General features: G+C 38.1%; 1 protein-coding gene across 1 annotated transcript in view; it reads right to left on the bottom strand.

Annotated features, from left to right (window-relative positions):
• LOC105214172 (uncharacterized) overlaps positions 1 to 23512 on the bottom strand; it is a 57356-nt gene extending 33844 nt beyond the window's left edge. The window contains exons 1-2 of the mRNA XM_011187434.3: positions 22669 to 23512; positions 7411 to 11860 (exon numbers count right to left, since the gene is read on the bottom strand). Coding sequence (XP_011185736.2) covers positions 7411 to 11460 — 4050 coding nt within the window. The 5' untranslated portion in view covers positions 11461 to 11860; positions 22669 to 23512. The remainder of the gene's footprint in view (positions 1 to 7410; positions 11861 to 22668) is intronic.
• Between the last annotated feature and the right edge of the window lie 492 nt (positions 23513 to 24004).

Genomic DNA, 24004 nt, shown 5'->3' with positions numbered 1-24004 from the left:
TCTTCTCTATTACAGACAGCTCTTTGTATATTTCGTGAGAATTCAGACGGAGGGTAGGTATCCATCTATAATTTGCGTTCATTTTCAGAAGAGAGTTGCCATATATCGTAATAGAATATTACAATGGGATAATTCTTCGTACGAAATTTTTAAATCAGTCCAATATTTTGAGATTTATTATGGAAGTTGGAGTGTCAAGGCTCTTTTATTATTTTTAGACCATAGATTTGGAATGTTGCGATCGACCGCAACACGAGCGGGATGGGAAAGATACCGAGAGCTGAAGAGGGAAGCGAGACGCATTTGCAGACAAAAAAAGAAAGAAGCCGAAATGCGTGAGTATGAAGAGCTTGACAAGCTGGCCGACAGGGGTAATGCTCAAAAATTTTACGAAAAGATCCGGCGACTAACTGAAGGTTTCAAGACCGGAGCGCACTCCTGTAGGACCCCCAGAGGTGATCTTGTTATTGATGACCAGAGTATACTGAGTTTGTGGAGGGAACACTTCTCCAGCCTGCTGAATGGCAGTGAAAGTACAACACCAGGAGATGGCGAACCCGATTCCCCAATCGACGACGATGGAGCAGATGTTCCATTGCCCGACCGTGAAGAAATTCGAATAGCAATTACCCGCTTGAAGAACAATAAGGCGGCGGGTGCCGATGGATTACCGGCCGAGCTATTCAAATACGGCGGCGAAGAGCTGATAAGGTGCTTGCATCAGCTTCTTTGCAGAATATGGTCGGAAGAAAGCATGCCTGACGATTGGAATCTCAGTGTAGTCTGCCCAATACACAAAAAGGGAGACCCAACAATTTGCGCCAATTACCGTGGGATAAGCCTCCTCAACATCGCGTATAAGGTTCTGTCGAGCGTATTGTGTGAAAGACTAAAGCCCACCGTCAACAAACTGATTGGACCTTATCAGTGTGGCTTTAGACCTGGAAAATCAACAACGGACCAGATATTCACCATGCGCCAAATTTTGGAGAAGACCCGTGAAAATAGGATCGACACACACCATCTCTTTGTCGACTTTAAAGCTGCTTTCGACAGCACGAAAAGGAGCTGCCTTTATGCCGCGATGTCTGAATTTGGTATCCCCGCAAAACTAATACGGCTGTGTAAGCTGACGTTGAGCAACACCAAAAGCTCCGTCAGGATCGGGAAGGACCTCTCCGAGCCGTTCGATACCAGACGAGGTTTCAGACAAGGTGACTCACTCTCGTGCGATTTCTTTAACCTGATGCTGGAGAAAATAATACGAGCTGCAGAGCTAAACAGAGAAGGTACAATCTTCTATAAGAGTGTACAGCTACTGGCGTATGCCGATGATATCGATATCATTGGAAACAACACCCGCGCCGTTAGTTCTGCTTTCTCCAGACTGGATAAGGAAGCGAAACGTATGGGTCTGGTGGTGAACGAGGACAAGACGAAATATCTCCTGTCGTCAAACAAACAGTCAGCGCATTCGCGTCTTGGCTCCCACGTCACTGTTGACAGTCATAACTTTGAAGTTGTAGATAATTTCGTCTACCTGGGAACCAGCATTAACAGCAATAACAATGTCAGCCTGGAAATCCAACGCAGAATCACTCTTGCCAACAGGTGCTACTATGGACTAAGTAGGCAATTGAAAAGTAAAGTCCTCTCTCGACGAACAAAAACCAAACTCTACAAGTCTCTCATCATTCCCGTCCTACTTTACGGTGCAGAAGCGTGGACGATGTCAACATCCGATGAGACGGCACTAGGAGTTTTCGAGAGAAAGGTTTTGCGGAAGATTTATGGTCCCTTAAGAATTGGCAACGGCGAATACCGCAGACGATGGAACGATGAGCTGTATGTGTTATTCGACGACATAGACATAGTCCAGCGAATAAAAAAACAGCGGCTACGCTGGCTAGGACATGTTGTTCGAATGGATGAAGGTGCTCCAGCTCTGAAAGTATTCGATGCAGTACCCGCTGGTGGAAGCCGAGGAAGAGGGAGACCTCCACTCCGGTGGAAGGACCAGGTGGAGAAGGACCTGTCTTCACTTGGTATTACCAATTGGCGCCAAACCGCCAAAAGGAGAGATGCGTGGCGCACTGTTGTGGACTCGGCTATAACCGCGTAAGCGGTGTCTACGCCAGTCAAGAAGAAGAAGAAGATTTGTATTAAAAGGGGTCGAATTTTGTAAAAATAATAATGCCTCAAAAAGTCATATCTAGCTTTTTAATTAAACTGCAAGTATTACGGTGCAAAAATACAGGTTTTCATTTAAGCTTCTGGATCACATCAAAAAGATTGTTGAAATTGTACTGAATTATGTTTATCTCAGATTTCCTGTTTTCGCATCATTTGTTGTTGCTTAAAACATTACAAAAACTTTCTTTTCGTACTTTCTTACTTTTTGTTCTCATCTTTCGCATTTTGTACGCCTTTCACAAAACTTTGCCGCTTAAATAAGTTATTGAAAAGGGTTGGTAATTTGGTTTTTATTTAAATTCAAACACAATATCACTTGCTGAAAGTTAAGTTCGAGGCACTGTACGCATGCACGCAAAAGTTTTTCGCAATTACACCGCCCAGCATAACCTTTTTCTCTTCACCGCCACCTTTTGTTGTTCAATTGCTGCGCTGTTTTTGTGTACGAGTATATTGCCAGCGTAGACTTGCCTTTAGAAAGCACACTCCCCGCCGGCGCTTCCACTGCTTATTTGCAGTCTATTTGATTTTTTACTACTTTTTCAGTTCATGTTACTTGCCATTTTTATTTGCCTTTTATTTATTTTTTTTCTGTTCGCATTTTTATTTTCTGCGTGCAAATTTACAAATCACAAAAGTATGGAAATTTCACTGTAATAGAAAATAAACTGACCGGAAATTCTGTACTTATTTTCAATGTTGTTGCTGTTGTTAGTGTTGTTGCAAGTATACCCTTCAGCATCATTCGGTTTTCATAGAATTTTCAGTTATACTTTAGTACATTTGCATATTCCCTCTCTCTCTTTCTCTCTCCCCAAATGCTTTGAAATATGTACAGTTACTGCTTGAGGTGCTGGAGGGGTACAAGTGTGTGCGTGTGCATATGACTTTGTGCTTAAGTGGCGTCTGCTCTGTATGGTGTGCTCAAGTGTGTGTCTGTATATTTGTAATTTGATGCGCTGGGCAAGTGTATGCTGCTGGGAGAAAGCAGGATTTAATATTCTCAACAATATCTACCGCATAATGCCACTACTTATTGGAGGTGCGTGCATACACATATACAAACACTCAAATATATGTGGCAATGTTCACACACTTGAGCTGACGCTTTATGGAAAGTTTGCAAAATGAGCTATGGTTTGGAGCTTAAATCAGCCGGTGGTGTGGTTATAATTGTTCTTTCGATCCATAGGAAAGAGTGTGTCATGTGTGAGTATATAATAATGAAGATATGTCACCCGTTGCAGATTTCGTACAATTAGATTAATTATACTATGAAATACTCTTAAAAGCTTTTTAAGCCCAAAAAAGCTTCATAAAAATGTTCTGGGCTAAAATTTTATAATTTTATTTTTTTTTATTTATTTTCTAAAGATTTGGAGATCGCAACGTGTGAAGCAAGTGGTTTGAAGGTCTACATCGAAAAAAAAAGCTCTTAAAAGCTTTTTGAAATCAAAAATATTATCTATAATTATTTTGTGTTCAACTGTAATCAACTTCTGAAACAATTGATTTAAACGACTACATTATATGAAAGCTCTTAAAAGCTGTTGTAACCCAGAAAAGCTTTATATCATTATTTTAAGTTAGAAATAAGCATTTATTTTCTTTAGATACGAAGATCACAATTCGCGAATCAAGTGATGTAAACGACTACATTAGAAAAAAGCTCTTCAAAGCTTTTAGAATTCAAAAGAAATTCACAACGTTGCTTTGGGAACAAATATAACCAATATATTTTAGAGATATGCGTTTATCTTTTGGAGATTTGGAGATCTCAAGCTGTTAAAAGCTTGTTTAACCCTAAAAAGTTGTATATAATTGTTTTGGGGTGAAATATAATAATTTTTGTTATGTTTATCTTCCGGAAATTTGGAGACAAAAAATGAAGCAAGTTATTTAAACGACTACATTGAAATAAAAGCTCCTAAAAGCTCTTCAAAGCTCTTAAAAGCTCTTAAAAGCTTTATTAACGCAAAAAAATTTAATTTTGTTTTTTGCTTATTCCAGATGTATTTTAAAAATAGTTTAAGAGCTTTTTTTTTGTAATTTCTTGGCGAAAATTTGCAACTTCATTCCGCAAAACAATCATACTCCACGTTTAATTCCTTGCATCGAAGATTATTACTCGCTATTTCCTACTGGGTATATTTGACTGTAATAATACGTGCTTTCAGTGTATTCGTTTGAGCTCATCTCTGCTTGCTCAAGTGCTTGGCCATTGTATTATAAGCGAAAGTTCACATATAATTCTCCATTCAGCGATACAAGAGCATATTGCTTGTGTGTGCGCTCAACAGCGTCCAGCTGTTTCGATTTTATATTGTGTTTATTTTGGTGTAAATCAAGTAATTGTGCACTCAAATAATCCCAGCATGCGTGTATTACTTGAATGTTCTACTTTTATTTATTTGCATTGCCTTTATTGGTGCAGGCGAGTCAATTGGTGTGAATATAATGCTGTTATATATGGGTAAATATTTTGTGCATATGTATGTTTAAAAATGGTAGTTAAATACTTATACAAAATTTGCAGCTACTCTTTACACTTTTTTTCAATGCTTTATTTATTTATTTTATTTTGTTTTTAAAAATATTCGAAAATGTAAAATTTCCCACTCATTCGTTGGCAGCTCATAAAGTTTCTTAACAAGCTGTTGTATTTAGGTATGTTTGTATGTTTGTATGTACGTTCGTTTGTGCTGACCTCTTTTATATTTCAATTTCACCACACACAGTTATTGCGCACTCAAGCCATGCTCGAATGTTCATAAGCATGAGTGTGAGTATGAGTTTGATTATATTTGTAGTTGTAGTTGTGTGCTGCGTTTGAAGTACTTATTGTACGAGTATCTGTGTGCATTCTTGTAGCTACGGGCAGTTCGTTTGATTGTTGGAGCGTTGAATGCTTTTTAATTAACAACAATCTTCTGTTGACCTCCACCCCATGAAGGGTGAAAATTATTCGTTTATTCGGACAGCAGCTGCTGTTGATGGACTCAGTTGCCCATGATACAAAGTAGCCAAGTATCTAGCACTCATACACATAAATAATATTTTCATATACATATTGCTGAATTTGTGGCGAATAGTTCTAATATAAATTTATTTCAAAGTTAGTATTAGGGAAGTATTTATTATACTTGGCGTCCAAGTTGGTGTTATTATATAATATATAATTAAAAGAACAATGGATAGACTTATAGATGACGAAACTACCAATATAGAATAAGTTAGGTTAGAAAGCCGATCCATGAGCGCGAGGTTGCACAGAAGCTCACTTGGATAGGTTCTTTGTGATGCAAAAAACATTGCTACCGGTGGACGACTAGAACGATCTCACGACGTGCAGTGATTGTTGTCATCCGATGATGGCCAAGCTCACGCGAGGTCTATATGTTCAGTTCTCGAGGTCTAGTGAACCACGGATTACCGAATGGTTCCCATTCCGATGGCAATGTCCCTCGCACGCATATCGGCTTTACAGTTTCCAGGGATTCCGATGTGATCAGGCACCCAAAGAAGTCGGAAAAAAAATTACGGTGAATCTGTTGCTTAAGAGGTCAGACTAACCTTGACCAACCATAAGTGTATCGCTATCGAAGTCAAGACTAGTATTCTCGCACTGCTGTGGGAGTGAATACTCAGCTCAATGAATGAAGCTGCCTTTCAGAACACTAAAATTAATGTTAACTTGATAGCAGCCTCCTACATGAATTAGATACAGATTAAAAGTGCTTAGAGCTGATGGTAAGGTTAGTTAGATTGATGCATTCAGAAAGGGCCTCAAAGTATTTCATTAAAGAATTTCAAGAACTCGAAAAGAAAGTACAAAATTGTGTGATACATACACTTCATTAATGAAAACGATCTCTTATGAATAGAAAGAATTGATACTTTTTCGTCAATGCAGTTCTGGTTCTTCCATAGATCTCCTATAAGGTTGTGTGATATATCGACCTTATCAGCGGAACTGATCTCTTGTGGAAATCAAGTTTTGTTACTAGTTCTTCACGGTTGATCTTGATCTTCCCTAGATGTCCTGTGATTCAAAGAGAAGAGGTCGAAAAATCAGTTCAGTCGTCCATCCTTAATCTACATACAATTGAGATCAACTCCAGGATTTACTAGAACTTCATATAGCCTGTAGTTCTGAAAATAATTACAGAGAAACCTCTCCTAACGGACACCTCTATTAGACGGACACATCCCTTCAGCGGACTTTTTTTATGAACTAAGTTAAACTTTTAGAACAAATGACCCTCTCTTAGGCGGAAATCTCTCTTGGACGGACACTCATCGTCGAACTATTTTTGTCTGATTTCACTGTACATAGCTTGGAACACAAATGAGTCTCGAGAGGTCAGTTGAACGAGAAGACTGAAATTTAACTTTAATAGTATTTGAATTCTGATTGCAAATTTCTCAACTAAATGAGCATAGTTTTTAAGAGTGACCTCTAAAGTCGTGTAATCATTGACTTCCAAACTCGGAATAAAAAAAGTTGGTAGTATTTGAGGACTGATTTCAAGTTTCTAACTAAGCTAGAGGAGATTCGGAAAATATCATTTTGCAGGACCTTAACTATATATAAATAAACGATAATAAATTGGAATCCAAATCTGAATTTACGAGGGCTGAGCTAGAAATGCGAACTCGAATACAGTTTTATATTATTTTATTATATTTTGTTATTAATATATTGTATAACAAATATTTATTCAGCTAATAGGCTTTGGTTTTTTGCAATTTTATGGGTAATAAAATATGTTATATTTAGTCAAAACGGAAAAGCACAAAAACACACAAACTATTGTATTTCTCTTTAGCATTATAGTGACCCAACAAATGTGTAACAATCAGGGCTAAATGAGATTTAAAGCCAGGGTATTACATACGAGTATATCATAAATATTTACCTACCATAGAGTATAGAGGCGCATATATATTTCATGAAATACAATGAATTTGTTATGAAAGCCAATAAAGGTTTACTTATCAACGACCACACACATATAGGTCCGTACAAATATTATGCCAGTTGTGGGCATACGAGTATAATAATAGCTTGGCATATTGTATGTTTGCTAATATAATATGCGTATTTGCAGGCTTATGCGGGATAAAAATATGTATGAAATAAAAAAAAAAATAAATAGAACACAACAACAGAACAAAGTACGCATAAAGGCAATTCCGTCCGTCCGTTCTACTCACCATAATGGGTAGCAGCAGTTCATGCGTCTCATTGCCCCGCCACAAGTGCGCATCGCTCGGCACGTTTTGTATTTCGCATTCGAGTGAGTTGATTTTCTCCTGCAGGCGACTAAGTATGCGTGGTCGGACAATTGGCTTTGAGGAGGATTTCGAGAGATTTGCGGTGGTGGTGATGGTCGAGGTGGGCGACAGCGGCATTGTGCTGCTGCTGCTGCTGAGGCGCACGGTGGCTGTGGTGTCGTGCGGTTGGCTAATATGGGTCGTCTTTGCACGCTGCAACTGCGGATATGGATAGATGAGCGATGAAGGGGTTGTGGGGTCATCCAGTGTTGGGGTTGCGTGTGTTTTTTGTTTTTGGGCAGTTAACGTTGATGCTGTTGTCACACCATACTTGATGGTTGTAGTTACTGTAGTTACTGTAGTTGCAGCAGTTGTTGCCGCTCGTGTTGGTTGCGCACGCTTAACATGCACTATATCAACGCCATCGAAATTAACCCGTTGCAGTGGTGCTGCGACAACTTGCTTGCTCTTGATTGCACTGTAAATGGTGCTGTCAATATTGCCGACAGCTGCTTGCGTCGCTATTGAGGGCGTAACTGCCTGGCTCTTGCGTCGTGCGGACGTAATGTCAAAAGTTTTGGCTGTTGCTGCCAAATCCAAATGACTCGCCGTAACTGTGTCAGGCGTGACTGCAGCTGTGGCTTGATGACTGTAATTTCGGCTATTTCCTGCTGCAATTACGTTCGTTGTTGTGGCTGTGGCTGCAGTTGGCTTGTGCTTATGCGCAATGGTGGCATTATCGCTTGTCGGCGGCAACAAAAGTGTTTTGAGTAGCAATTTAGCGCGTTGCAGCTCTTTTTGGTATTTCTTCGATGTTGGTTTGTCGCCAACAACTGGTTGCGGAAATGCCGAGCTAACTGTGGTTGTTGCAATCGACATTTGCTTGGATTCCATTGCGTGCTCTGGCATTACCAACTGACTCAACCGCTCCGCGACTTTCTTGCCTGCATTCTCTGCAACACTCTTCGCCTTCAGCACCTCCTCTCTGCCCACATTCGCCGCCACTTTGTTGTTATCTGCGCGCAACTCAGTTACATTCTTGGCGACGCTGACGCTATTAACCCGACGCTGCGAGTTCATGTTCATCTCACCCATAATTGCTTTGCTCGCATCTGCGTTTGGCGTATAGTTTGGCGCAGTTTCCAACTTTGAACTTTGGCGCAATGCAAATCGACTTGCCGCACTCTCAACGGTATTCTTGGCTGTTGTTGCTGCCGCGACTGCGGCTTGCTCCACCTTGGCTTTTGCCTTCAACCGCTGCCGATTGTGCAGCATCATTTCATTGTAGAGTTCTTTGCTGTTGTAGAATTTCGTCGTTGAAAATTCCGGATGCGCACCAAGTACAGCTCTCATGGCACCCTCACCGCCCTCCGCGCCACCAGCAGCCACCTCGCTATGGCTTTGCGGCGCTGCAGCAGCGTCCGTGTTGAACTTGGTATTGGCGAAATCGACATGTGGCATGCCGAGTGCATCGCTAACGCTGGCAGTGCGATGCATAGGGAAGTCGAAACTCTTCTTGACGCGTCGCTCAATGAAGTCATGTTGCGTTGCAGCGCCCTTGTATTTTGTATATTTATTGCCGGTGCTTTTGGTTGGCTGCACTTTGTGGTTGACACTGTAGCTCGCTTTGCCCGCAGGCAGTTGTTGTTCTTTACTTGCAGTTGCTTGCTTTGTTATTGGGCGTGTGGGTGGTGGTGGTGGTTCGGTTGCCAACACTGTCGGCGTTGCCGCAAACTCATTCAAGCGGAACTTTTGCTCGATTTCCGTAATGACACCATCCTGTTCGGCCAGCAGTTTTCCGGTGAAATCACTGATGCTATCTGCCTGCCGGCCCGCTTGCTGTTGGCTAATAGGCGCCGTTACAACTCCAGTCCTCGGTGCGGTAGCTGTTGTTGTTGCCGTATTGGGCCGACGATTGACGCTGTGTCGTGCGGCTGCCAAATTGTTGATGTTGTCGTAACGTTGTATAATGTTATCCAACGCATTCACTTCATTTGGCAATAAATTCTGCTGTTGGTGTCTCACTTCCTCCGGGTTGTCGGCACGTTCATACAACTCTTCAGTGGACTGTGGTGGCTGATCCTCAACGCTATCCGTCGGCTTATAGATGGTACGCTCTTTCAGCAACTTCGCATTGGAGTCACGTATAATTGGATTGAAATCTTCCATTTTCATGGGATATAGATCAACTATATTGAGTGCGGGCGGTGTCGGCTGTGCAGCGGATCGCGACCCAATTACACTAGTTGTATGCTTTGTGTTCACAACATGGTCATTCTGCGCTTTGTTGTTTTGTTCATGCTTCTTGTTCGTGTGCTTGCCATTCATGTTATCCAACTGGCTTGCGGTGTGCACATTGTGTTGCTGCACCTGTCGGTTTTCTATATCTTTGTGCGCTGGCTGCTTGCGGCGTAATTGGTTCGGTTGTTGTGGTGGTTGCTGCTGCACGAGTTCTGGTTCTGCTGGCTGTTGTTGTTTGGCTTTTTGTTCGACTGCATTTGTCAGTGTAGTTTGCGTTGCATGTTGGCCTAGTTGTTCAGTGACTACTTCTTGTTTTTGTTGTTCATGTGCGTGTAGCATTGTTGTCACAGCCCCTGCAGTTGGCTGTCCCCCTGCTACCGAGCTCATTTCTATTTCCAGCAGTTCGCTGGGTTTGGCTGCACTCGCTACAGTTGGTGCGCCAACTGTTGCCTGCTGCAGCTGCTGCTTCTCTTCTGTGTCACTCCCATTGTATTCGTCCGTTACAATTTCAGCCAATTTAATGCGGTAGAGACCATCCTTGAGTCGGAGCTCGATATTGATGCTATCCTTCGCTGTTTGCATTTCTACGATGTCATCCTTTACTGGTTCCACCATTGTCTCTTCGGTTGCGTGCGACTTTGTGTCTGTCTGCGCGTTATCAGCATGGCTCGCTCTTAAAGTTTTAGTGTCGCCTGCACCTTTCATCTGCTCGCTTGTCGTCACCGCCTGTTTTAGCCACTCTGCGGTTTCCTGTTCTTGCGGCTTCTTTGCTTGCATTGTTTCGCTGTTTTCCTTAACAATTGCTGGCTGAATGTCACTAGTTGCCTCCATTTTGTTACCCCACTGCTTTGTTACAGTTTTAGAATCGAACTCCGCATTTGCAACCCCATCGGCCGTTTCAATTTCCCCTACTTTCAAGTCACTGCGCTCGCCGACCAGCTCATCTGCATACACATCCGCTCGCTCGTTCAAGCGTTCCGTACGCAACTCTTTTGCATTTTTAATGATTTGTGTTTTTGCTACATTTCCGTGCGCTTTGGGTTTCGCTGCCCCGCCGCCGCCGCCGCCACCACCATTACTCGCCGCACCATTGCCTGCCGGATGTGTATCCGCACGTGATTTACTTTCGGCATTCTCAGTTGGCGCTTCCCCAAATTTGTTGGCCGTACCGCCTGCTGTTGCACTGCCACTGCGTGTGGGCATGGCGGCGGGTGTTGCCGCAGCATTAATTTCGGTTGTTGTTGCTGTTGTTGGTCGCTTTCTAATATCATTTTTTACAACGGCATGTACTTGCTGATTTGTTGCTGCTGCCGCCTCCTCTACTGCGAAGTGTTTTTGCCGCTGTGTTGGCTTCGCCTGCTCATTACTCACTCCCTCATCTGCCTTTGCTGCTGCTGGCTCTGTTGTTGCGGTATTCAAAACCTGCTCGTCCACATCGTCGGTCGACGTTAGTGTTGCCGGCGCATTTGAGGATGCTAATGTCACAGTTGTTGTTGTCGCTGCTGCTACCTTTGCCGTTGCGGTTTGTGTGTCGCTTGCCGCCAGTTTTTGTTGTCGCGTCGTTTTTTCATTGTCACCACCTTCCTGCTCGCGCTCTGTCACCACCCTCGTGATACCCACTAACGGCGCTTCCTCTGTCGCAGTCGCTTGCTGCTGCACTGACTCGGCGAAACCATTTGCATCAGCAAACACCAACACTGTTGCAATTGAAAATGCTAAAATGTAGAATTTTTGCATTTTTGTAAACATTTCCGCTGAATTTTCGGCACACAGTGTGTTTGTTTTTACTTCTTTATTTCCGTTTATTTCGCTTGCCTTTTGCTATTTCAGCACTTCCTGTTTTGCTCACACTTCCTGTTATTCGTCTATTTCCTCCGCCCGTGATGCGGTAGGCGTACTCAAAACACTGCACAACCGGCGCACTCGTTGCACCACTCCGGTGTACTCACTGTGTTTTCAACTCTTTAACTTCTATTAAATTCCGTTAAATTTTCGTTATTTTCACAGTTACTCAATATTAGCACTTCCGTTGTTGCATCAGTGGCGCGTAACGCTGTTGTTGTTTTGGCTTCTAGTTTAAAGGCTGCATCGGTTGTCGGTACTTGTGCTCTTACTGGTGACATTGTTTTATGCAGCGCTGATTTTGTAACTAAAAGGAAGGAAGAAGAAAAAGTAGAAATGAATTATTTTACGAGAAATGAGTTGTAGGTTCTTTGAAAGGCAAACATATTTGTGTCAGCGTTTTTCTCGCAAAGTTGTCAATTAAGTGGTATATTGTTTGCATTTCTGCGTAACGTAAACGTAATAAGTTCATACTACTACATAATTTACTTCTTCCAGAAATTGTGATTTGAAGTGCTCGAGCAATTTAGCTGGAAATGCATTCTAGCTACTCGCTCATTATGTTACTTAATTAGTACTTAATTGTATATATTTTATTATCCTTTATGCGTAGGGTCATATTCAATTACTACTTTTCCAAGTAACAGCTAATTGAAGAAATAAATATATTTTCCCAGTACTTGATTTGTATAATAAATGTAATGTAAATAGTATAGCTTGTAAGGGCTATGTGTTCAAAAAATAACGGGAATTTAAGTTTTTGAAAAAATAAAGATATTTATTCATTCGAATTTTCGTCAATGTTTATAATATTTTGATAAACGAAAATATTCTCTCATACTGGTAACCCTAATTTCAGGTTATATCATATGTAAGTCTTCGATTCGCCATTTTTCTGCTCTCTATCTTTATGTGCTGCTCTCTAAAAATAATATTATGCAATGTGCATGGAATGCAACAACAAAGTAATCGAGTTGAATTCGTTGCACGAGAGTATGATAATACTTTATTAAAGTGCTATAATCGCTAGTTTCAATGCTACCAAGTTTCATACTTTTTAGACCAGTTTTACTAGAGTATTTTTCGTTATTAATTCTAACTTGTAATATATTATATTTTTTAAAGAAAATGTAAGATGTGGATGTTGCTCGTAACTAATGTGTTCAAAGAGGGGTTTATCGTACGAATTAGTATTTCTCTAACGAAGAAAGGAGTAACTGTCAGTTTGTTGGAACATCTGGTATAATTTGTTCGACACCAATACTTGGCGAATCCAAGTACTATTAATATTTTTCAAAAGAAATAGCTCCATATTTTCAAAATTTTCATATTAAAAAAGTTAAAGTTTATTCTTCATTACCCTTAAACTTCGCTTTCTCTTCTGCTTCCGTTTAAATTTTCGTGCTAAAAAATCATTAAGTCCTTCATTACATTTTCTGATAACCAATTAATGCTCTAAAAACTTTATCATAAATCATAAATGTATGGTACGTGTGTGCAAACGCTTAACTATTCAAATTTATGCGCTTTCCTTTACTTTCCCTCTTTCTTTATTGATATTCACTGCCATTTGAGCTTACTCACTCTTCCAAACTATTAAATATGCAAGTATGCTTAATTGAGATATTAGCATATATTCATACATATATATATTTTTATATGTAGGTATGTATTGACATATGATGGGTTGAAGTTGCTTCAATATGCGCAAATATTAGCATATCGACTTATATACATATATATTAATGTACTATATACTGTATGGTATGTGCTTGTATCACTTCTTTCGATTGTCTTAAGTTGATGTCTGCCTTAAAAAAAACTAAGTGAGTTAATATTTTTGTTGTCAAACAAAAGTTTGTGTGTATGAGTAAGCGGCTCTTATTGGTGAAAAATGAAGTCATTAGGGTGGTCCCTCAATGTCAAATATTTTTTGTAGATTTTTGTTTTGAATGTACGCCATTTATATCTCCAAATATCCGAAAAGAACAAACAGATTTCATTCTGAGTTCCAGAAGTGCTATACTGACCGCCAAAAAAATTACAAAAAAAAAAAAATTATGATTTATTTACTTAGTGAAACTGAAGGTTGAATACTTCTGGTATTTTCCAATTATCAAAATAAAATTATATTCTTATAAAAAAATCGTTTGAACCGGCAACAATTTAATATCAATCTAAAAATTTTTAAACCAAAGCAATCGCCCTACAACTCATTTGACAACCATATCAATACAAAGTAGTATTAAAGCCAAGTTTCTGTCAACTGCTTTGCCTTACTTGCCACCCTACAAACAGCTTTGTTTGTCTACTTTACGCTTACACAATCTTATATCTCATTATTTTCGACATCATTCAATATCATTTCGTCTTAATTGATTTTACTCAATATATCTTTGGCACCACAAATCCTCCAGCTAAGATAAATGTGCATGTAAGCATGTGGGCGCATATACGCATGTGTGTGTGAGTGTGTATATATGCGTATGTTGTAACATATTAATACCATCACGACATGAGACAAGCATTTGCCGCATCATTCAGACATAATCCTGGTGCTTTTGGGTAGTTTGTCACAAGGCAAGCGCAAGCGATCAACAGCATATATTGTCAGCTGCACATGTGAGTGTGTGTATTTGTGCAGCTTTTGCCTTTTGCTATACGCACCCAAACTCGCCTCACTAACGACTTACTGAATATTCAGGCAAAGTCATACATTTACGCTCAACTGCCGCTAAAGTAAAACATTGTTGCTTAGGCGGCTTTGTCTATAGACTGCCACTGTACATATAGACACAAACTCACATTTATGCGTCTATATATACATATTTATTCCCTATAGTGCTTTTAAGGATATGTCTTTCTTCGTCTTAAGATAAATCGTTGTACGCTTGAATGGCTTCAATAAATGTGTTTGTTTATGCTTCCTCATCTATTCAGCGCACACATACACACATATGTGTGTATTCTCTTTATATGCATTATGCAATGCATTTACCGGTAAATTTGTAAATCTCAATATAGAGCTACTTAAATAGAAGTGTATATGTGTATATGCTGTAAGATAGTTTCCCCTCCATTGAAATATGTTACGTATACGCCCGGCTGGCTGCTGTCTGCTACCGAGAACTCACTATGCCTCGTCGCTATTAATGACAATGTAATCAATATGTGCAACGACACAATCCGGCACAGCGATAAAGCATGAACTCAGCTCTCTCTCTCAGCCATTGGATATCCACTCGAACATTAATGCATTTGCAGTGTTGTCTTTATGGCGCCCATATGCACTCGTATGTGGCGTGTTAACATTTACCTTAATTGCTGTTGATAGCGTGGGGTTGGCTCTCCGTATACTTCAGACACGTTCACACTCATGCCAGCGCCATTAAAATATATCAGTAACGGTAATAAAAATAATAATAACAAAAGCCGGTTTTCCATTTTGCCTTAGTGCAATCAATTACCAGTGTAATCGGTTGAGGAAGAAAGAGGAAGTGAATGAACACTATAAACTACATGATAGGCGTTAATAGTTTACTCGTAAAAACTTGTGGAAAGAAGTATGTGAGTATATATTTTTAAATAAATGTATCACAATAAGTAGAAAATTTAGAGCGATTTCTAGCAGGTTTGACCTGAATTCTGGAGAAGAATTGGAACATTTTTATATACCTGCAATCTTTTTTAAGAATTAACTTAACTGCCAGAATGCCACAGCAGACCTTCATATAGATTAGTTCGATCTCGGTTTGCTGATCTGAAACAAATTTTCAATTGGTGCACTTCACAGAGTTCCAAAAAGGGTGAAATCGTGCTATAACCACGCCTACTTCCTATAGAACCTTTTTTTGACTTCTAGTTAACCTTTACCTTACAACATAAAGATAGTAGAGATATCGGAACGAAAAATGAAGCTAAGGTATTCTCTAATTTATGAAAAATCTGATCGAAAATTGTTCGAAATCGGTGTATACTTTCACTAGACCTCCTATATGTATATCGAATATGAGAATATCGGTACCTCTTGTGACTTTTTACCGAAGATGTCGATTAGTGTAGCAGAAATATTAGTTATATTGAGGTTATAACAATTTGAATAATGTGCTTTGGTACTTAAAAGGTTACCTTGGGCTCATTCCTTATCACTCATACGAGGTGCGTTCAAACGATAACAGAATTTTCGTTCGTATACCGAATACTAAAATTTTTTCAACCTTTTGTTTGAATTTATACCGTACATGGCACTTTATCATGAAATTATCTCTCTGGGAAATCTCGCTTAGCATATTCTGATGCAGTAAATGATTAGGTGACATAGTTCGTTCCATCCTATCTTCTAGCCACATATTATCGATTTCTGGTAATTGTGTTGACTTTAAAATATATATTTCGTCCGAAGACAGAGCTCGAACTATTTTAAGGGCTTTAAAATCCTACTTAGCTCTTTCGTAATCGTGGCTTGAGTGGCTGAACAGAAGGAAGCGTCGGAGGCCCTATAAACTATATATATAAATGATCAGTATGTTAAACTGAGTCGATTTAGCCATGTCCGTCTGTCTGTCTGACGAACTAGTCCTTCAGTTTTTAAGATATCGTTTTGAAATTTTGCAGATGTTATTTTCTCTTCAAGAAGCTGCTCATTTGTCGGAACTGCCACTATCGGACCTCTATATCATATAAGCATCCATACAAACTGAACGATCGGAATCAAGGGCTTGTATGGAAAACGTCCGCATTTTACTACATATCTTCACGAAATTTGGTGTGAGTTATTGTTCATAGAAATAATTTAATCTCCGAAAAAATTGTTCAGATCTGTTCACTATAGCATATAGCTGCCATACAAACCGAACGATCGGAATCAATGGCTTGTATGGAAAATTTTCGCATTTGACGTGGTATCTTCTCGAAATTTGACATGGATTACTGCTTAAGGTAATAATATAATCTCCGAAGAAATTGTTCAGATCGGTTAACTATATAACCTCAATGTTTATAGCAAACAACCCGGCTAAAAAGAATTAGTAAAACGTTTCTTTTTTTTTACTTACTTTTTCTTACGTCTTTAGATTTGCTTAAACACATAGTTACTAAAAGAAATGCACCTGTGAAGGGTATATTAGCTTCGGTACAGCCGAAGTTAACGTTTTTCTGGTCTTTAAATATTTTAATCGCTTTGTATTCGAGTTATGTAATGTAATGAAATTAGAACAAATATATGTACTTATCCAGTCACTCATATTTTATTTTTATATTATAGATTGTTCTATAAAAAATTTAGCTATTTACTAAAAGAGTATTAGATCTTTATCAAAAAAAAGTGTAAACCTCACATTTGGAGAATGGAAAGAATCTGTCAAATAACTGTCACCATATTTATGACCCCCAGCAAAAATATAATAAATCAAATTTAAGAAGCTTACATAAAAAAACTGTCTCCTACTGTATTCCTAATGTAAATAACCAAACCAAATATAAACATTTTAAGTATATTCAAATGCCGCAGTAAATGCTTTCTATTTAAATAAAATAATCTCACAAGGCGCCATGTTCACATGAGACACACAGAAAATGAAAGAGAACCAACCGCCGCTATTGAAATTTATACTTTCGCGTAGACAATTTAAATGGCGTCGGTCGCCATACCCGCAACAAAGCAGCGCTAATACGCTGCAAAGCAAACAAGCTTTACCCACAGTTGAATGGTAAATAAAAACAAAAAAAAAAAAACAGGAAAAAAACGAAATAAAATAATAATGGAGCCGAAATAAAGCCATGAAAAACTTTTTTCCCCTAAAAATGTATATTTTTCGCTGCAATATAAATCATCTAAATGACAACCAAGCGAAACAAGGCGCTGCCATGAAATCCAGCGACCTTGAGTCTTGGAATCTATCCAATTTTCGTAAAATGTGCAAATTCGGTAATTCGCTTGAAACGTAGTATACTCGTCGTTTATATAATCGACTGTGTGTAAATAAATTTTTTTTGGCGCTGGAAAGCGTTCTGCACTTAGCGAAATTAGTAATCAATCTTTTATGTACACGGCGCATAGCTAGAGAGCTACAAAAACAAACATTGGAAAGAAATACATAAAAGTTTCATAGCCGAATTGGACGCAGCTGCATGCTGTGGAATTTTAAAATTTTAAAGAACATTATTGCGGATTAGAGTTCGTCAGACGCGCTAGCAATCATAGAGACGGCGTATGCTGCGTTTGTTTGCGGGATGTGCGTTTGGTTTTAGGAAAAAAAGAATATAAAATAATCGATTTGTAATTTTTTTTGAGAGTTCGTGAAAAGCGTGAGATTTTTGTTAAATTAAAATCTTACTTTCTTTATTCTCTCGATCCAGTCCATATTGACAAAGAGTGTTTATTGTTAAAACCAATAAAAATATAATAATAATAGTTAATCACTTTTATTGAGCATTTTCTTTAACGAAAATTAAATTAAAATAAGGAAGATATTGCAAAATATATCTAAAATATATACATTTTATATTGGAAGACATCTTACAATTTTCGTTTTAGTTTCATGAGAAAATGTTCCATGCAACAAATCCTGAGTTTATTCTAGTTTTGCTCACAGGTAGTCGATGTTATCCTTTTATAATTTTCTGAGCCCGAATTTAAAAATATAATTCCTTATACCAGTGTAATCTATGAAAAATTAGGCGATCGATTGATTGATTCGAAGTTTTTTGCACGTAATAAGGTATATTTTCATTTCAAATTGTTTAACAAAAAAATTGAAAAAAAAAGTAAGGAAAGGCTAAGTTCGGGTGCAACCGAACATTTTATACTCTCGCAATTTATTGATATATTAAGATAACACACAATTTGACCCAATTTGAAAATCCTATATGAGAGCTAGGGGAAGTTACACTATTAGCAGAAAAATATTTCCTCTAAATTAAATTAAGATACCTGAGAGATTTGCCGACATTTTCGGTGAAAAATTTCCATGGGGCACTGAATTCTTCATATTCGATATTCGGGGCTTTGAAAAGTTATAGTCCGATTTCGACAATTTTTTCACAAGTGATGCCACAGATCATATACAGTATTTGTGTAAAGTTTTATTTCGCTATCTTCATTGGTTCCTTATATATATATTATAAAGTGAAGGAATAAGGTGGACTTCAAAATTGAGTTACAAGGGAAGTTGTCGTGGTTGTGAACCGATTTCATCATTTTCCACACGTGTCATCAGGGTGTCAAGAAAATATTATATACCGAATTTCATTGAAATCGGTCGAGTAATTCCGCCCATAAGTGGGCGACGCCACGCCCATTTTCCATTTTGTACAAAAATCTCAGTGCAGCTTCCTTCTGCAATTTCTTCTGTAAAATTTAGTATCTCTGACGTTTCTCGTTAGTGAGATAACAAACTTTTAGTAATTTTCAACCCAACGTTTTAAATTCAAAATTCAAAAATAATATTAAAGTTAAATATATTTCCTATACAATGATCTACGGTTTTTGAAAAATATCAAAAATTAACAAAATGGCGTAGTTCTGAAAAAAATTTCGTTATGCTTATGTATACCTGCGGACGGTCGCTCTTTAGAACGCTACCATTCAAAAATTATTCAAGGTACGAGCTTACCGCTTTCACAGGATATTTTTGAAAGTATAAATTATGGAATAAGCAAGAAATAAAAAAATCGATTTTTTTGAAAATTTCACACTGGTATAGCCCCTTAAGTGAGGCAACCTCTATGATAGTCCTATAATAGTCTACCATAGTTTTATTCCAATCTAAAACAAAGTAAAATCCTTGAGAGAGCCGAACTTGGGGAGAACTTCGAGGGAGCCTTCCATACATAGAAGTAATTCTGATTCCCATGTTCCGTTTTCACTACTCGATTTTGAGGTGAAAAGAAAGGTTAATCTCACTGGAACAACCTAAATTGTTAGCCCTAATATAATTATTTAGCAGATCCGACGGGTTCTTCTAAGAAAATGAATCCACAATCGATTCGACAAGTCACTTTATATATAAAAGCAACAACTAAGAAAGCGAGTTGAATTCGATGCATGAGAGTACGTGGATACTTCATATAGTGGTACAACTGCTTTATGCAATATTGCCAAGTTTCGTTCTAAAGATTGTTGGCAATCAAAACAAGGGTTACTGAAATAGACAAAAGAAATATGTAAAATTATCAGTCTCTTTAAATAACTGGTATATTCTGTTCTATTCGTTACTCTCTAACACTTGGCGAACCGAAGCAGGCTACATATGTTAACGCAACACTAAGGTGGAAAATACCAATATCGCTAAGGTAGTGCATTTGAAGAATATAAAAGTTTTTGTTTCACATTGATAAAAAGCTGATATAATATCTGTAATGTGCTCATAGTCCTTGATGTTGATAAAAGGGTCTCGATAAATCGTTTCTTGGAACATTAACTTCTAATCATGCGTCCAAAGCGTTACTAATATTATTTTATGCTTCCATATATGCTAGAAATTAAAGCGAATATCCTCTAAAATTCTGTTTTCAAATTCAAGTGACAATTCCCATATTGAATGCTGTTACCGTTGAACTAAAAACCCTATAAAATTCGACAAAGAAGAGCTCCACAGCATTAACTATTGGCAAAAAAAAATGGGAAGAGAGTAGGAAGTAATGTAATTTAAAATGCAGCGAAGCATAGCGACACAGACAATAACAACGTTAGCGGTACCAGCAACAATAACAACAATGAACAAATAGACTAACGCAGCGGGTATACAACTGACAGAAAAAAAAACAAAATCAGTACTACACCACTCGCAGCCTATATGTGTGTGGTTACATGAAAATTCAGTTAAATGTGCCGAAACGTTGCCGAAAATGTTTGGAAGGTGAGGCACCAGCCACCAACAACAATGAAACCGCAACTGTTTTATATAGTAGCACACAATTCAGGCTGAAAGGAAAAAGTATCGGCGGCGGCATGAAAAGCAATAACAATAATAACAAAAAACAGTGGCAACAAACATTTTACATACTCGTGCATACATATCGCAGCATTACCAACGGCATTAACACCGACATCAGCATAAAAAGAACGGGGAGTCCTTGTCAAAAAGCAGCAAACGTGTGGGGGAGCAGTAACAACAACACTGTAGTAAAAAAGCGAAAAGTATGTAAAGGACACGGTAAATAAGCACAGTTGAAAAATAAACTCAAACCCAGCACACATACACACACACACAAACGCGCGATGTGAATTTTCACAGGCCTTCAAATGCTTCATGCAGATATAGTATACTACATATAACTCAGTGTTCAGCGCTATAGACAGATAAATTTACAAAAACTACCACAACAAAAAGAGAAAAACAAAGAGTGAACTGTGTAACAGTAAGCACTTTGTTGCAAAAGCAACAACGCGCTGGTAATGAAAGTATATGACGACGGTGGCGTAGTTGCAAAGCACGCTGCATGAATTCACATTTATCTTGATTTGCCGCCAGACACTGGGCGCTATGAACTATTACTCTAACTACACACATTACATTTCGGGCCATATGCCTGCGCGTTGAGTAGAAGTGTGAATGCATTTGAGATTGTTATTAAAGGCCTACACAGCGCTACTTGGTTAAATATGAGATGTAAATCAGCGTTAACCAAATTTATGTGTGGGCGCATAACAACTTTTATTTGTTAATGAGATACCACCGAGATTAATTGAGCAATTTTGAGGGGTTCTAGGGGTTCAAAAAATGATATTTTTTACTGTTTTATTAAATTTTACATTATACTCTTGAATTCCGCTTGAATATTGTTCTATAATTTCAAGTCGACCCGAGTAATAGTTTTGCAGTTACACTCTGAAGTAGTTGTGAGAACCAAGATAGCATAATAGTCATTCAAAGTCTTAAACTCGGTTGTTAAGTTTTCTCGAGAACTCCTCGACCAATTTTATTAAAATTTAGACAGGTCTTGGAGATACAATTTGAACTTGGATGAGAGATTTTTTTCAATAACCCTTTTCCATGGTTCTGGACGAACATTTTTTCTGAACGCTCGCCGGAAACGATGTCACAATGCCAGAGATTATACTATTTTCTTCGAAATTTTAAATAATATTTCATGGAATGTGTATCTTTAGGACATTAAAAAGTTTGAGTAAAATATTTAAGTTTTTATTTATCAAAAAAAAATTTAAAAAGAAGGGACGCTTTTTCGGAAAAAACTATGTAACCCCTGATTAATGGACCAGATTGTTGATTGGCTGGACGCTGCTTAAAAATACGTCTAATCGCAAATGGCCAGCCTTTAGTAAAGGTTTTAAATCTCTTTTACCTCAGCAAGCAAAATCTTTTCGGTTTGGAACTCCATGGGAAATATTTCATTTTAAATGTTCGGTCTAATTCGTTTTCTTTTTTTCAAAGTCTTCTATGGCTGTGCTTCGATTTTATGTTTATATACGGTCTCTATTGATCGTTGAAGTGAACTATTTATTGATAATTTTACTATTTTTTTATAAATAATCTAACTTTAACAACCTTCTAATGCCAACTGAGCATTCTAAACTTCTTTTAGAGGCATGAGTATGAGTATGTCTAAGATCCATTTACAGTTTTTGTATAATAATAAAATTCGAAATTAAGTAAATTTTTTTGTAAAAAATATTTTTTTTTCAATTTTTTATTTATTTTTTCTAAATTGTATCACTAAAAAATATCATATTGCGGATGAAAAAAGTTACAAGAATTTTTTTTCCAAATTTCCAGTACTTCAACTAAGAACTATAATTTTTTTTTGTAAAAATTTTTTTTTTAATTTTTTATTGTTTTTTTTTCAAAATTTTGTCACTAAAAATACCATATTGCGGATGAAAAAATATTGCGGATAAAAAAAGTTACAAGAAATTATTTTTTTTTCAAATTTCCAGTACTTCAACTTAGAACTATAATTCTAGCAGAAGCATATTACAATTTTTCATAAAAAATAGCAATTCATATATCGCTCTTAAGTACATGATTGTTGAAAACACAGTAAAGGTTGCAGTTCCGCCACTCCTTAGCGGAAATGAAAGTGTGTTTGCTACTAATAAATTCAAACTTAAATATGCCAAACCCCAACAGTCATATACCCATATGCCTTGCTCACCTTCGACCACTTCAGTGCGGCGCCGTCAACTGGTACGCTACGTGTCGGCCCATTAAATACATTTACACACTTGTGAAATCTGCATTCGGTTTGAAATATTTAATAGTACACGCATTGCTTCATGATTTATGCAATGCCACTTACTGTTTTATATGCACACGCACACATACACTCACTATACAGGACTGTGGCTTCAATGCCTTAGCTAGCAGCAACGTTTACATTAATCTGCTTTGTCTACACTTTACACTTTGCCCCGAACACACACATGGGTACACATATACGCGGGTATATTTATGCAACGCGCTTTGTACTTAACGCTTTGTACTTGAAAGCGTCTACTGTGATTTATACACTGGCACAAGCGTGCTGTGTTACTCTACTGTGTGGAGTACGAATTTAGATGCTTTATATGTATGTACACTTGAGTATTTGTTGTTTTCAGCAGAGCTATTTCACGGACAGCACCGCATGTTCGCGTTTGTAACGGTATATATGTGTTATTGTTTGTCTAGTAACTGTAGTTTTGGCTGTTATGCGTAAATTTTAGTTGCGCAACTTTAAGTTAAGTTCCAATGAACAGTTATTCGAATGACTTCACGCTAATATTAGTTTTTTTTTTCATTCAAAATTTTTTCTCTCTTATTATCTCACATCCACAATAATCGTAAAATTTTCCGCAAAAAACGTACGCTTTGCCTTGAAGCAACTTTAACTTTCAACACATTTGTCTAGAACACACAACAAGAGAAATTCACACGTTACTTATACGCCGTGTAGTACGCACCGCAGACATGAACCGTACGGTTTGAAAGTCACTCCGCTACTAGCTAACACAGCAGGGATGCTGCGTGATTTCATAGCAGTCAAAACGAGATTTTGCGAGATTTGCTAGAAGAAGCTGCGAGAGAGTGAGAGCGCGACCATGATACACTCTCTCGCAAAAATACTGGTTATTTTCACAGCAGCAACAAGGACAATAACAAGAAGCCAAAGGAGTGGCAGGTGAAAATATACCAAAACATTTGGTCTGCAACATTGTTTACGCCACAGACAGCTGATTGCTGCACAAGGCAGCAGTGTTTGTTGTTGTTGGGCGCGTCAATTTCCATGCTTCTTGTTTTTGTTGCCTGTAAATGCGGCATACAGCGCTATTGTTGTAGTCATTTTGTGTTGTTAGTCGCACGTGCGCAACCAAAAGCTTTTAAACACTGTTTTGTGCTGTGTTTTCAGTTGTTGTTTTTGTTTTTTTTGGTAGCTCACATGGCGTATACGTTACATTTTTTTCGTGTTTATGTTTGTACTTATATTTTTTTTTCAAGCTGCTGCTTGTAAA

Source organism: Zeugodacus cucurbitae, chromosome 3 (assembly GCF_028554725.1).
Source record: "Zeugodacus cucurbitae isolate PBARC_wt_2022May chromosome 3, idZeuCucr1.2, whole genome shotgun sequence".
Taxonomy (NCBI): Eukaryota; Metazoa; Arthropoda; class Insecta; order Diptera; family Tephritidae; genus Zeugodacus; species Zeugodacus cucurbitae.
Note: the sequence above shows the minus strand (reverse complement) of the source record. Positions and strands in the feature narration are given on the sequence as shown.